At 46.8% G+C, this 16,260-nt stretch overlaps 1 protein-coding gene across 1 annotated transcript in view; it reads right to left on the bottom strand.

Annotated features, from left to right (window-relative positions):
* The window catches only part of LOC141059756 (scavenger receptor cysteine-rich domain-containing protein DMBT1-like), a 231,167-nt gene that overhangs the window by 192,439 nt on the left and 22,468 nt on the right, over positions 1-16,260 (bottom strand). Inside the window, exon 4 of the mRNA XM_073555888.1 lies at positions 13,737-13,746. Coding sequence (XP_073411989.1) covers positions 13,737-13,746 — 10 coding nt within the window. The remainder of the gene's footprint in view (positions 1-13,736; positions 13,747-16,260) is intronic.

Raw genomic sequence — 16,260 nt, forward strand, 5'->3', positions numbered from 1 at the left:
GTATTGTTGGGGCAGAAGATCAAAGTGCAACCTGCACTGGTTTAAAAATCCCCTACACAATTTTGGGTCCCCAGAGTACCTAGGCGGCTTACCAAGACGGGGAGGAGGGAAAGAGACAGCGTCCCGTGCTTGGGTAGAAGCGGCCGCAGAGGACTGCAAAGACAGCAGCCGATCATCCACGGACGCCATATACCCCAAAATGTGAGATTGAGCATCGCGCTGCTGTGCGAGCTCCTGCTGGAGACTGACTAAGAGAGGTGCATGCGCTGGGTCAGCGGTTTGCAGGGCGGAGAGCCGGGTGTCCATGGACTTCATGAATGACATGATACGGGTCTGATTCTCTCTTAGGAAAAGCAGATCCTTTTGAGTGGCAGCCGCGGAACCGGCGGGGTCCATGGCCTGATGATACTGTAATGCTGACGAGAAACTAAGTCAGAGAGTGGACCCTCTGGATCGCGGATCCGGAGCCCCTGGGCCGAGCACGCCAGGTGATGACCGACCCCTATACAGGGATCGTTTGGGGCAGGACCACAGAGGACGGAGGCGCGACAGCCGGAACCAAGAGGGACGGCTCCATGGACAAAAGGCCTGGAGAGGCAGCGGACTGATATACAAGCAGGGACGGGGAGTGCAGGAAAAGACACAATACGGAATGGCAAGGAAAAGGACCAGGGCGAACTGGAGACAGAGGACGGGCACCGGGAATGGAAAGGAAGCAGCGCCTGGGCAGACTGAGGAGAGCAAGGGAACGACACTGAGGACGGCAGGGAGATAAGGCAGAGAAAGGTAAAGCTACAGGAGAACAGTAGCGGCCAGAGGGGGCAGAGAACTACACAATCATCAGGCGTCCTCCTAACAGCGAGGACGCCTGAAATAGACCAACCCCCGGAAGTGCGTCCCCCAGTCCAGCCCCTCAGCGCCGCCCACCGCTGGAGAGAGAGAGCGGGAGGAGGCGTGCACGAGACAGGGGGCGGGAGCCAGGAGCCGCCGTGAGGGAGAGTGGACGACGGGCGCGCGCCCGGACGGGAGCGCGCAGGTAAGGAAACGCTGCAGCGCGCGCTGCTACAGAAGGGGCATCGGCGGACATAGCCGCCGATGTCACAATTGCACAAAGGTTAGAAAGGGTACCGTATCCCCGGATAACATGTATGGATAGCGTACATATTCAAAATATATGTCTCAGGAGGCAGGCTCAGACGGTGTTAGGCCCAGTATGGATTGCACGTGATTGCACAAAGGTTAGAAAGGGTACCGTATCCCCAGATAACATGTATGGATAGCGTACACATTCAAAATATATGTCTCAGGAGGCAGGCTCAGACGGTGTTAGGCCCAGTATGGATTGCACGTGATTGCACAAAGGTTAGAAAGGGTACCGTATCCCCAGATAACATGTATGGATAGCGTACACATTCCAAATATATGTCTCAGGAGGCAGGCTCAGACGGTGTTAGGCCCAGTATGGATTGCACGTGATTGCACAAAGGTTAGAAAGGGTACCGTATCCCCAGATAACATGTATGGATAGCGTACACATTCAAAATATATGTCTCAGGAGGCAGGCTCAGACGGTGTTAGGCCCAGTATGGATTGCACGTGATTGCACAAAGGTTAGAAAGGGTACCGTATCCCAAGATAACATGTATGGATAGCGTACACATTCAAAATATATGTCTCAGGAGGCAGGCTCAGACGGTGTTAGGCCCAGTATGGATTGCACGTGATTGCACAAAGGTTAGAAAGGGTACCGTATCCCCGGATAACATGTATGGATAGCGTACACATTCAAAATATATGTCTCAGGAGGCAGGCTCAGACGGTGTTAGACCCAGTATGGATTGCACGTGATTGCACAAAGGTTAGAAAGGGTACCGTATCCCCAGATAACATGTATGGATAGCGTACACATTCAAAATATATGTCTCAGGAGGCAGGCTCAGACGGTGTTAGGCCCAGTATGGATTGCACGTGATTGCACAAAGGTTAGAAAGGGTACCGTATCCCCAGATAACATGTATGGATAGCGTACACATTCAAAATATATGTCTCAGGAGGCAGGCTCAGACGGTGTTAGGCCCAGTATGGATTGCACGTGATTGCACAAAGGTTAGAAAGGGTACCGTATCCCCAGATAACATGTATGGATAGCGTACACATTCAAAATATATGTCTCAGGAGGCAGGCTCAGACGGTGTTAGGCCCAGTATGGATTGCACGTGATTGCACAAAAGTTAGAAAGGGTACCGTATCCCCAGATAATATGTATGGATAGCGTACACATTCAAAATATATGTCTCAGGAGGCAGGCTCAGACGGTGTTAGGCCCAGTATGGATTGCACGTGATTGCACAAAGGTTAGAAAGGGTACCGTATCCCCGGATAACATGTATGGATAGCGTACACATTCAAAATATATGTCTCAGGAGGCAGGCTCAGACGGTGTTAGGCCCAGTATGGATTGCACGTGATTGCACAAAGGTTAGAAAGGGTACCGTATCCCCAGATAACATGTATGGATAGCGTACACATTCAAAATATATGTCTCAGGAGGCAGGCTCAGACGGTGTTAGGCCCAGTATGGATTGCACGTGATTGCACAAAGGTTAGAAAGGGTACCGTATCCCCAGATAACATGTATGGATAGCGTACACATTCAAAATATATGTCTCAGGAGGCAGGCTCAGACGGTGTTAGGCCCAGTATGGATTGCACGTGATTGCACAAAGGTTAGAAAGGGTACCGTATCCCCAGATAACATGTATGGATAGCGTACACATTCAAAATATATGTCTCAGGAGGCAGGCTCAGACGGTGTTAGGCCCAGTATGGATTGCACGTGATTGCACAAAGGTTAGAAAGGGTACCGTATCCCCGGATAACATGTATGGATAGCGTACACATTCAAAATATATGTCTCAGGAGGCAGGCTCAGACGGTGTTAGGCCCAGTATGGATTGCACGTGATTGCACAAAGGTTAGAAAGGGTACCGTATCCCCAGATAACATGTATGGATAGCGTACACATTCAAAATATATGTCTCAGGAGGCAGGCTCAGACGGTGTTAGGCCCAGTATGGATTGCACGTGATTGCACAAAGGTTAGAAAGGGTACCGTATCCCCAGATAACATGTATGGATAGCGTACACATTCAAAATATATGTCTCAGGAGGCAGGCTCAGACGGTGTTAGGTCCAGTATGGATTGCACGTGATTGCACAAAGGTTAGAAAGGGTACCGTATCCCCAGATAACATGTATGGATAGCGTACACATTCAAAATATATGTCTCAGGAGGCAGGCTCAGACGTGTTAGGCCCAGTATGGATTGCACGTGATTGCACAAAGGTTGGAAAGGGTACCGTATCCCCAGATAACATGTATGGATAGCGTACACATTCAAAATATATGTCTCAGGAGGCAGGCTCAGACGGTGTTAGGCCCAGTATGGATTGCACGTGATTGCACAAAGGTTAGAAAGGGTACCGCATCCCCGGATAACATGTATGGATAGCGTACACATTCAAAATATATGTCTCAGGAGGCAGGCTCAGACGGTGTTAGGCCCAGTATGGATTGCACGTGATTGCACAAAGGTTAGAAAGGGTACCGTATCCCCAGATAACATGTATGGATAGCGTACACATTCAAAATATATGTCTCAGGAGGCAGGCTCAGACGGTGTTAGGCCCAGTATGGATTGCACGTGATTGCACAAAGGTTAGAAAGGGTACCGTATCCCCAGATAACATGTATGGATAGCGTACACATTCAAAATATATGTCTCAGGAGGCAGGCTCAGACGGTGTTAGGCCCAGTATGGATTGCACGTGATTGCACAAAGGTTAGAAAGGGTACCGTATCCCCAGATAACATGTATGGATAGCGTACACATTCAAAGTATATGTCTCAGGAGGCAGGCTCAGACGGTGTTAGGCCCAGTATGGATTGCACGTGATTGTACAAAGGTTAGAAAGGGTACTGTATCCCCGGATAACATGTATGGATAGCGTACACATTCAAAATATATGTCTCAGGAGGCAGGCTCAGATGGTGTTAGGCCCAGTATGGATTGCACGTGATTGCACAAAGGTTAGAAAGGGTACCGTATCCCCAGATAACATGTATGGATAGCATACACATTCAAAATATATGTCTCAGGAGGAAGGCTCAGACGGTGTTAGGCCCAGTATGGATTGCACGTGATTGCACAAAGGTTAGAAAGGGTACCGTATCCCCGGATAACATGCATGGATAGCGTACACATTCAAAATATATGTCTCAGGAGGCAGGCTCAGACGGTGTTAGGCCCAGTATGGATTGCACGTGATTGCACAAAGGTTAGAAAGGGTACCGTATCCCCAGATAACATGTATGGATAGCGTACACATTCAAAATATATGTCTCAGGAGGCAGGCTCAGACGGTGTTAGGCCCAGTATGGATTGCACGTGATTGCACAAAGGTTAGAAAGGGTACCGTATCCCCAGATAACATGTATGGATAGCATACACATTCAAAATATATGTCTCAGGAGGCAGGCTCAGACGGTGTTAGGCCCAGTATGGATTGCACGTGATTGCACAAAGGTTAGAAAGGGTACCGTATCCCCGGATAACATGTATGGATAGCGTACACATTCAAAATATATGTCTCAGGAGGCAGGCTCAGACGGTCTTAGGCCCAGTATGGATTGCACGTGATTGCACAAAGGTTAGAAAGAGTACCGTATCCCCAGATAACATGTATGGATAGCGTACACATTCAAAATATATGTCTCAGGAGGCAGGCTCAGACGGTGTTAGGCCCAGTATGGATTGCACGTGATTGCACAAAGGTTAGAAAGGGTACCGTATCCCCGGATAACATGTATGGATAGCGTACACATTCAAAATATATGTCTCAGGAGGCAGGCTCAGACGGTGTTAGGCCCAGTATGGATTGCACGTGATTGCACAAAGGTTAGAAAGGGTACCGTATCCCCAGATAACATGTATGGATAGCGTACACATTCAAAATATATGTCTCAGGAGGCAGGCTCAGACGGTGTTAGGCTCAGTATGGATTGCACGTGATTGCACAAAGGTTAGAAAGGGTACCGTATCCCCAGATAACATGTATGGATAGCGTACACATTCAAAATATATGTCTCAGGAGGCAGGCTCAGACGGTGTTAGGCCCAGTATGGATTGCACGTGATTGCACAAAGGTTAGAAAGGGTACCGTATCCCCAGATAACATGTATGGATAGCGTACACATTCAAAATATATGTCTCAGGAGGCAGGCTCAGACGGTGTTAGCCCCAGTATGGATTGCACGTGATTGCACAAAGGTTAGAAAGGGTACCGTATCCCCAGATAACATGTATGGATAGCGTACACATTCAAAATATATGTCTCAGGAGGCAGGCTCAGACGGTGTTAGGCCCAGTATGGATTGCACGTGATTGCACAAAGGTTAGAAAGGGTACCGTATCCCCAGATAACATGTATGGATAGCGTACACATTCAAAATATATGTCTCAGGAGGCAGGCTCAGACGGTGTTAGGCCCAGTATGGATTGCACGTGATTGCACAAAGGTTAGAAAGGGTACCGTATCCCCAGATAACATGTATGGATAGCGTACACATTCAAAATATATGTCTCAGGAGGCAGGCTCAGACGGTGTTAGGCCCAGTATGGATTGCACGTGATTGCACAAAGGTTAGAAAGGGTACCGTATCCCCAGATAACATGTATGGATAGCGTACACATTCAAAATATATGTCTCAGGAGGCAGGCTCAGACGGTGTTAGGCCCAGTATGGATTGCACGTGATTGCACAAAGGTTAGAAAGGGTACCGTATCCCCAGATAACATGTATGGATAGCGTACACATTCAAAATATATGTCTCAGGAGGCAGGCTCAGACGGTGTTAGGCCCAGTATGGATTGCACGTGATTGCACAAAGGTTAGAAAGGGTACCGTATCCCCGGATAACATGTATGGATAGCGTACACATTCAAAATATATGTCTCAGGAGGCAGGCTCAGACGGTGTTAGGCCCAGTATGGATTGCACGTGATTGCACAAAGGTTAGAAAGGGTACCGTATCCCCAGATAACATGTATGGATAGCGTACACATTCAAAATATATGTCTCAGGAGGCAGGCTCAGACGGTGTTAGGCCCAGTATGGATTGCACGTGATTGCACAAAGGTTAGAAAGGGTACCGTATCCCCAGATAACATGTATGGATAGCGTACACATTCAAAATATATGTCTCAGGAGGCAGGCTCAGACGGTGTTAGGCCCAGTATGGATTGCACGTGATTGCACAAAGGTTAGAAAGGGTACCGTATCCCCAGATAACATGTATGGATAGCGTACACATTCAAAGTATATGTCTCAGGAGGCAGGCTCAGACGGTGTTAGGCCCAGTATGGATTGCACGTGATTGTACAAAGGTTAGAAAGGGTACTGTATCCCCGGATAACATGTATGGATAGCGTACACATTCAAAATATATGTCTCAGGAGGCAGGCTCAGACGGTGTTAGGCCCAGTATGGATTGCACGTGATTGCACAAAGGTTAGAAAGGGTACCGTATCCCCAGATAACATGTATGGATAGCGTACACATTCAAAATATATGTCTCAGGAGGCAGGCTCAGACGGTGTTAGGCCCAGTATGGATTGCACGTGATTGCACAAAGGTTAGAAAGGGTACCGTATCCCCGGATAACATGTATGGATAGCGTACACATTCAAAATATATGTCTCAGGAGGCAGGCTCAGAGGGTGTTAGGCCCAGTATGGATTGCACGTGATTGCACAAAGGTTAGAAAGGGTACCGTATCCCCGGATAACATGTATGAATAGCGTACACATTCAAAATATATGTCTCAGGAGGCAGGCTCAGACGGTGTCAGGCACAGTATGGATTTGACGGCCCAGATTACACAGCGGAGGAGCGTGGAGAGGTAAAGATTGCAAATGCTGGGGCCCTGCCCAAGCAAGGGGGGCCCACTCGTGGGCGTCGGTACTGGCACTTGGCCCCTCATAGTACAGCGGTGTGTCTGACGGCGGGTGTGCACCACCACCGTCAGAGACACTTGATTGCACTATGAGGGACCCTGTGCCAGTGCCCGCGCCCAAGAGTCGACCTACCCACCTATCCAGGGCAACGGCACTCGCACGGTGTCGTGCGCTAGGTGGTGACCCCGGCCATGGGGGGGGAGGCAGCACAGTTAGGGAGTTTTAGAAAGTGGCATATGTTGATGTTGGACATTCAGCTGATGCAAAAGGCGAAATAGGTCAAGTTCCAGGAAGAGGTGGACCAGAGCAAGCCATTTTTCTGTCACCCTATGTGTCATCAGGGGAAGGTGGGACAAAATCCTTGGAAACCCATGCATGGTTCATTTTAATGAAGGTTAGATCATCCACATTTTGGGTTGACAGACGGGTCCTTTTTTCTGTCAGGATTGATCCAGCTGCACTGAAGACTCTTTCCGATAGCACACTTGCAGCTGGGCAAGCGAGCTCCTGTAAGGCATATTGTGCCAATTCAGGCCAGGTGTCCAGTTTAGCGGCCCAATAGTCAAAGGGGAATGACCTGTGTGGGAGAACATCGATATGGGAGGAAAAGTAGTTTGTAACCATGGTTGACAACTGCTGTCTCCTGTCACTTTCCATCGATGCAGTATTACCAGTTGTGTGAGCGGTATTTGAAAAATCAGTCCACAACATTGTCATGAAACCCCTGTCTCCAACGCCACTTCTGCTGTGTGCACCACGAACACCTCTGCCAAGCTGCCCCCGGCCCGTACGGCTCGTGTGAGAACCATCACCGCTGCTGTGTGCTGGGAATGCCTCAAGCAACCGATTTACCAGAGTTGCTTGTTTATTAGCCAATATTAGGTCAAGGTTCTCCTGTGGCATGATGTTTTGTAATTTGCCTTTATAGCGTGGATCCAGGATGCTGGCCAACCAGTAGTCGTCATCGTTCATCATTTTGGCAATGCGGGGGTCCCTTTTTAGGATCCGCAAGGCATAATCTGACATGTGGGCCAATGTTCCCGGTGTCAATGATGCACTGCGAGTGCTGGGTGGAGGAGCACTTTCTGGCAAATCCACATCCCTCCAGTCACGCACAAACCCTGTACCAGACCTTGCCACGCCAACATTTTCACTTGCCCCACGAGATGCATCCTCCTCCCCTAAGTAATCATCCCCATCATCCTCCTCCTCCTCCTCTTCTTCCTCCACCTCGTCCAGGAGAGGTCCCTGAGCAGACAATGGCTGAATGTCATCAAGGATTCCCTCCTCCTCTTCCTCCTCATCAACATTGGCTGCAGACGCCTGCTCCTTAAGGTGCGTCAAAGTTTGCATGAGCAGAAGCATAAGTGGGATGTTCATGCTTAGGATGGCGTCGTCAGCGCTTACCAGCCGTGTGCATTCCTCAAAACACTGAAGGACTTTACAGAGGTCTTTCAGCTTCGACCACTGCACACCTGTCAACTCCATGTCTACTCTCAAAGTGCCTGGCCGTGTATCCTCCCACAAATGCATTATGGCCTGCCTCTGCTCGCACAGCCGCTCCACCATGTGCAGGGTGGAGTTCCACCTTGTTGCAATGTCGATAATGAGGCGGTGGTTGGGAAGGTGGAGCAATCGCTGCAGCTTCTGCATATGAACGGAGTGTACAGGCGACCGGCGGATGTGCGCGCACAGTCTTCGCACCTTCTGGAGCAGGGCTGTTAAATCCGGATAATTTTTGAGGAAGCACTGCACCACCAGGTTCAAGGTGTGAGCCAAGCAAGGTATGTGGCTGAGTTTTGAAAGGGCTATGGCTGCCACAAAATTACGGCCGTTATCACTAACTACCTTGCCTGCCTCAAGATGTACACTGCCCAGCCATGACTCAGTTTGTCGCTTCAAGTACTCGGCCAGCACCTCGGCGGTATGTCTGTCGCCCAAACACATCATCTGCAACACAGCCTGCTGACGCTTTCCACTAGCTGCTCGATAGGGGGACACATCGTGTGCAACAGTGGCAGCTGCAGATGGAGTGCTCGTACGACTGCGCTCTGTGGACGAGCTTTCGCTTCTGGAGGAGGAGGAGGAGGAGGGTGGAACGCCTACAGCCAACTGTTTCCTATACCGTGGGCTAGGCAGCACTGTCCCACCACCGCTGTCCCCTGTGGACCCTGCATCCACCACATTAACCCAGTGCGCAGTGATGGACAAGTAACGGCCCTGGCCATGCCGACTGGACCATGCATCAGTTGTGAGGTGCACCTTTCCGCTCACTGACTGCTTGAGTGCATGGACAATGCGGTCTTTCACATGATGGTGGAGGGCTGGGATGGCTTTGCGAGAGAAGAAGTGGCGACTGGGTAGGTTATAGCGTGGTACTGCATAGGCCATGAGTTTGCGGAAAGCTGTGCTTTCCACCAACCGAAAGGGCATCATCTCAAACGAGATTAGTTTGGCAATGTGGGCGTTCAAACCCAGTGTACGCGGATGAGAGACTGAGTACTTTCTTGACCTACTCATAGTGTCTGGGAGGGTGAGCTGGACTTGAGAGCTGCATATGGTGGAAGTAGCGGTGGACAGGGCGGACTGAGAGAGGGTTGATGATGGTGATGGAGTTGGTGTTCTTTCTGATGGCCTAGAATCAGTCTTTCGTTGATATAACAGTGGGATTCCCTGACTGCTGTCGCCTTGCAACGACACCTCAACATTTGCTGCTGTGCTAACCGGTGTGCTTACAGTGGGGGAAACAATGTAGCATTGCTGACTACCTTCATTGTGATCAGTTGCACATGTGGCACTTGAGGTTTGGTGTTGTGTCCACGCTTGCAAGTGCATGCTGGTTAAATGTCTAAGCATGCAACTGGTATTCAAATTTTTCAGATTTTTCCCTCGGCTAAAGGTCTTTGCGCACTTCTTACAGATAACCTTGGCCTGATCATGAGGATTTTGTTCAAAAAAGTGCCACACTGCACTCTTCCTACTTTGGCAGACATTTTGCGGCCTAGCACGCTGTGATCTTTTGACCCTCTGGACAAGCTGTCCAGCAACTCTTTTGATGTTTGGAACCTGTCTTTGGAGTGCTCCGGGCCTGCCAGATAACAGCTGTTGCGATGTCGATGTCTGCTGTGGATGCTCCTCATCTGAGCTATTGGAAGCAGCACCCTCTTCCCCAATGGATGCCAATCTGGGTCAACAACTGGGTCATCCATCACCTCCTCTTCTATGTCATGTGCACCTTCCTCTGTGTCACCGTGTATGGTGGTATAGTGTGCGGGAAGGGGCACCTGAGTCTCATCAGGGTCAGAATCTGGCTCTGTACACTGTGAGGACAATGTAGTGCTCTGAGTGAATGTACCAGCAGAATCATCCATCAGCGGCTGTGCATCAGTGCACTCCATGTCAGATTCATCTTGGCCTGGGTAATTCACCATTTGACTTGATAATCCAGGCATGGTATGTGAAAACAGCTCCATGGAGTAATCAGTAGTATGGCCTGCGTCATCCTTCAATCTTGGTTGGGGTGAAGGACACAAGGAAAGGTGTGGTTCATGAACATGAGCCTCCAATGACGACTCAGTGCTTTTACTTTTTACAACTGAAGAAGAGGAGGCGATAGAGCTGGAGGCTGAGTCAGCAATGTAAGACAAAACTTTTTCCTGATGCTCTGGCTTTAAAAGCGGTTTGCCAACTCCTAGAAAACTAAGCGTTCGAGGCCTTATGTAGCCAGACGATGACGCAGGCTCAACACCTCCTGCATTCGGTCCTATTTTGCTCTTGCCACTACCATCAGATCCACCACCAACACCATCATTACCAGCTGCCAACCCCCGCCCAATTCCACGGCCTCTTCCACCAGCCTTCCTCATTTTTGGTAGAAATGTAGACAAAATCCAACAAACTATATAGTATGTAAAAAAAGGTACAAGGTGTCTATAGGACAGGGGAGATTTTGAATTTCTGCACACACTTTTGGACACTGGACACTTTTGGATTGTGTGAGGCCCACTGATATCTGAGCGCTATGTGACAGGCTCGATGGCACAGCTGTGACCTAAGTGACTAGAGAATAAGTGAGATTTTGAATCTCTGCACACACTTTTGGACACTGGACACTTTTGGATTGTGTGAGGCCCACTGATATCTGAGCACTATGTGACAGGCTTGATGGCACAGCTGTGACCTAAGTGACTAGAGAATAAGTGAGATTTTGAATCTCTGCACACACTTTTGGACACTGGACACTTTTGGATTGTGTGAGGCCCACTGATATCTGAGCGCTATGTGACAGGCTAGATGGCACAGCTGTGACCTAAGTGACTAGAGAATAAGTGAGATTTTGAATCTCTGCACACACTTTTGGACACTGGACACTTTTGGATTGTGTGAGGCCCACTGAATATCTGAGCGCTATGTGACAGGCTTGATGGCACAGCTGTGACCTAAGTGATTAGAGAATAAGTGAGATTTTGAATCTCTGCACACACTTTTGGACACTGGACACTTTTGGATTGTGTGAGGCCCACTGATATCTGAGCGCTATGTGACAGGCTTGATGGCACAGCTGTGACCTAAGTGACTAGAGAATAAGTGAGATTTTGAATCTCAGCACACACTTTTGGACACTGGACACTTTTGGATTGTGTGAGGCCCACTGATATCTGAGCGCTATGTGACAGGCTTGATGGCACAGCTGTGACCTAAGTGACTAGAGGATAAGTGAGATTTTGATTCTCTGGACACGCTTTTGGACACTGGACACTTTTGGATTGTGTGAGGCCCAATGAATATCTGAGCGCTATGTGACAGGCTCGATGGCACAGCTGTGACCTAAGTGACTAGAGGATAAGTGAGATTTTGAATCTCTGCACACACTTTTGGACACTGGACACTTTTGGATTGTGTGAGGCCCACTGATATCTGAGCGCTATGTGACAGGCTTGATGGCACAGCTGTGACCTAAGTGACTAGAGGATAAGTGAGATTTTGAATCTCTGCACACACTTTTGGACACTGGACACTTTTGGATTGTGTGAGGCCCACTGATATCTGAGCGCTATGTGACAGGCTCGATGGCACAGCTGTGACCTAAGTGACTAGAGGATAAGTGAGATTTTGAATCTCTGCACACACTTTTGGACACTGGACACTTTTGGATTGTGTGAGGCCCACTGATATCTGAGCGCTATGTGACAGGCTTGATGGCACAGCTGTGACCTAAGTGACTAGAGGATAAGTGAGATTTTGATTCTCTGCACACACTTTTGGACACTGGACACTTTTGGATTGTGTGAGGCCCACTGATATCTGAGCGCTATGTGACAGGCTCGATGGCACAGCTGTGACCTAAGTGACTAGAGGATAAGGGAGATTGGATTGCTTTTAAAAAAGCAGTTTGCGGAGCAGTGGGTAAACAGCAATGCCAGGCTGTCAGGAAGCCTTAAAAGGCAGCCCAACAACCAACACCACTGATACACCACTATATAGCCTCCCCTTGCACTGCACACAGTGACTGGTGTGTTGTGCAGGCCAAATTGCTATCAGCAGCAGAAGCAGTTTTTTTTTCTTCTCAGCAGGACAAAAAAATAAAATTGGGATTGCTTTTAAAAAAGCAGTTTGAGGCCCAATGAATATCTGAGCGCTATGTGACAGGCTCGATGGCACAGCTGTGACCAAAGTGACTAGAGGATAAGGGAGATTGGATTGCTTTTAAAAAAGCAGTTTGCGGAGCAGTGGGTAAACAGCAATGCCAGCCTGTCAGGAAGCCTTAGAAGGCAGCCCAACAACCAACACCACTGATACACCACTATATAGCCTCCCCTTGCACTGCACACACAGTGACTGGTGTGTTGTGCAGGCCAAATCGCTAGCAGCAGAAGCAGTTTTTTGGTCTTCTTCCCTGCCTAACGCTTTCCCTACAGAATCAGCAGCAACCTCTCCCTATACTGAGATCGGCAGAAGTAAGATGGCGGTCGGCGTGCACGCCCTTTTATACCCCCTGTGACGCCCACCAAAGCAAGCCAATCACTTGCATGCCCTTCTGAAAGATGGTGGTGACCCGTGCCTATGTCATCACATTGCCCACAGTGTCCGTGGATCCTGATTGGCTGAAAAAGAGCGCAAAACAAACTTTTGAAACGCAACTTTGGCGCGTAAGTCGCCGACCTCGTGGCCGACCTCATCCTAGGGTCGGGTTTCGTTTCATGAAACCCGACTTTGACAAAAGTCGGCGACTTTTGAATTTTTTCAACCCGTTTCGCTCAACTCTAGTCACCACATTTCCCCGGGAGAATTTCACTGCAGTGAATTTGAACTGCGGTGAACTTGCCTCTGCACCGTGAGACTTTTTCTCACTGTGCTAGTAGTGATCTCACTGGAGGAAGGTCAGCACAGTTCATTTACCCGGCTGGGAATGCAGCCTCAGTAACCTGTGGTAACCTCAATGAGCTTTCTGATGCTGCGCTGTCAGCAGCTCATTCACCAGTGCTTCTCAGTCTGGATGGTCGCATCTTGGCACTGTCCAGGTTGAAAACTGTTTATCCCCAGATATGGATTTTGGCATGAGACAGATCTTCAGACAGGTTAGCAATATTATTGTATTTTTATTTTTGTTTTATTATAGGAGACAAAGGATTAAATGTATTGGGCATTTGGTGGGTATAAGTTTGTTATTTTTAAAAAAAAAAAAGAAAAGTGTGTTTTGTTTTTATTTCAAATAAAGGACTTTATTGTAGCTGTGTGTTTATTTACAATATAAATATAGGATTAGTAATGGATAGGTGTCTTATAGACGCCTCTCCATTGCTAGTCTGTGGGCTTAATGTCACAAAAAAAAAAGGTGACATCAACCCCACAAATATGAACCTCACTTGACACTGCTACATACAGGGCAAGTCGGAAAATCCGGACAAAGAGCCAGAATTGGCACATCTAATAGATGCGCCTTTTCTGAGCAACTGAGGGCTGCGATTGTTAGGCTGGAGGGGCCATGCATGGCCTCTTACCAGCCTAAGAATACCAGCCTCCAGCGGAGGTCGGCTCCCAGAGGGGGTTTCAATTTTTCCCCCTTTCTATACATTTTTGGTGGTTTTGCTCATGATTTATCACCTCATTACCTACGGGCACGTGCAATATATATTGTATTATAAAGCATTATTCTATAGTCATTTATCAGATATGGTTATGCACTGTGTGGGGTACTCATGTCTGTGAATTGTCGCATGTTTTAAAATGTTTTTGTTTCTAATTTGCTTGTGGTTTTCCCACTTATTAAAATTATACACTAATTATTTACTGGAGTATGCACATTCCTACAGGTAATTCTTTTTCTCCTCAAGTTCATGGTATACTACTTCATGTAGCACCTCCTATACTTTTTCTTGTTCCTATTCATATCTATGACCTCTGATCACAGCAGCGGGCTCAGGCTGTCATTTGACAGCGTGAGAACCGCGGCTGTCTGATCATTGGTAATGATTTTACTGCCAATTAGAAGCAGTGTTTGCTCATGACAGTGCGACAATCACCCAGTGTTCGGGGAGGGGGAACCGAACCAGAACAGTAACACAGACTTTCTGGTGAAGTCTGTGTAGGTGTTCGGTACAGCCGCCGAACTTTACTGTTTGGGTTCGCCCATCTCTAATTACCACATTAAATGACATTTTTCAGAATTGTAACATTTTGCCTGGTCATCAAGGTGAAAACAGGCTGGGGTGAAGGGGTTAATGACCTTGTGGATGGGATTGAGAGTACAATATTACAAAACGATCTACTGTAGATAACATGTAACAATAATAATAATGCAAACACTTGTCAAATGTAACTTAATATTGATAAATGTAGAGTAATGCATTTAGGATGGATTAATCCTATTACTGCATATTTATCAAATGGAAGCAAACTCTGAACTACGGAACGGGAGTAGGACTTGTGCATTCTGATTACAAGTAAGCTGAGCAGCAGTACTCAAATGTCAGGTAGTAGTGGCAAAAGCAAACAAGATTTTAGGGTTTCTAAAAATAGAGATAAAATCCCACAAACCCTCAATAAATCACTTGTGAATCCACATCTAGAATATGGGATCAAGGTTTTGGATAGACATTTGAAAAAGGATATTCAGGAGTTAGAGTCAGTTCAAAGTAGATTATTACATATAATGAGAGGTTGGAAAAGTTGGGCTTATTTAACTTAGAAAAAAAGACGTCTCAGAGAAGATCTCATTTATATGTATAAATATGTATAAATATACTGTATGTGTGGTCAGTACAAAACACTGGCACATAACTTATTCCTTCCAAGGACCATATTAAGGAACAGGGGACACTTATTACAGGTGGAAGGAAAGGGTTCTTTACAGTTAGAGCAGTCACATTGTGGAATGCGCGACCACAAGAGGTAGTAATGACAGACACTAGCAGCTTTTAGCAAAGGGATGGGTGATTTCCTCAGTACAGATAACATTGTGGGATATAGATAATATCATTTACAGACAAAATGTACAATTGGCGGAGAAAGGTTGAACTCGATTGACTAAGCTCTTTTTTCAACCTATGTAACTATATGTAGCAGTAAAAGGAAAACTCTTTGATATCATCAAAAAAGTCAGCTAAAAATTTTCATTGTCAAATTAGAGTACAGGAGTCGAGATCATGAAGAAATGGATCATTTCATAACTGAAGCTGAGAATTTTTGAAAATGTGTAGAACAGTTAAATAAATCTGTAGTATTATTTATTAAGAATTTTGCACTTACTTGTTGTAAAATCTGCATCTATAAGGAAAAAGTTCAGAGTTAGTGTACTTGTCCAGTGATATAATCAAGTTGTATTTTTAGTAGTCAACACATTAAAAACATAAATTAAGACATAATTTATGGTTATAAAATATAATGTTAACAAATAAATAAAATAACAGATATTTATAATATCTCACTATGAAGGCAAACAAGTCCAACAGTAGTAATAAGAAATAGAACTAAACCCACAAGTCCAATGTCAATGTTTCTTTCTCCCCTATTTTGCAGTCATGTTTATTTTCCCAAAGTGATGATAAATTGGTACATTGATTTTGCTGTTTTTTCCTTGCTGATTCTCAGATTGCATTTATATATTCATGTTCTAATACAATTTTTAAGGCACCGGCAAAAAGTGAATTTACAGGTATGAGGAGAATTCTCAGACTTTTCCTTACAGGTGTCTTCCATTTATTATCCATTTCTGGCTTTAATTTCTAAAACTGCATTAAAAAAAA

The sequence above is a fragment of the Dendrobates tinctorius genome, unplaced genomic scaffold, assembly GCF_039654945.1.
Source record: "Dendrobates tinctorius isolate UK_male_01 unplaced genomic scaffold, ASM3965494v1 ptg000230l, whole genome shotgun sequence".
NCBI classification, from domain to species: Eukaryota; Metazoa; Chordata; class Amphibia; order Anura; family Dendrobatidae; genus Dendrobates; species Dendrobates tinctorius.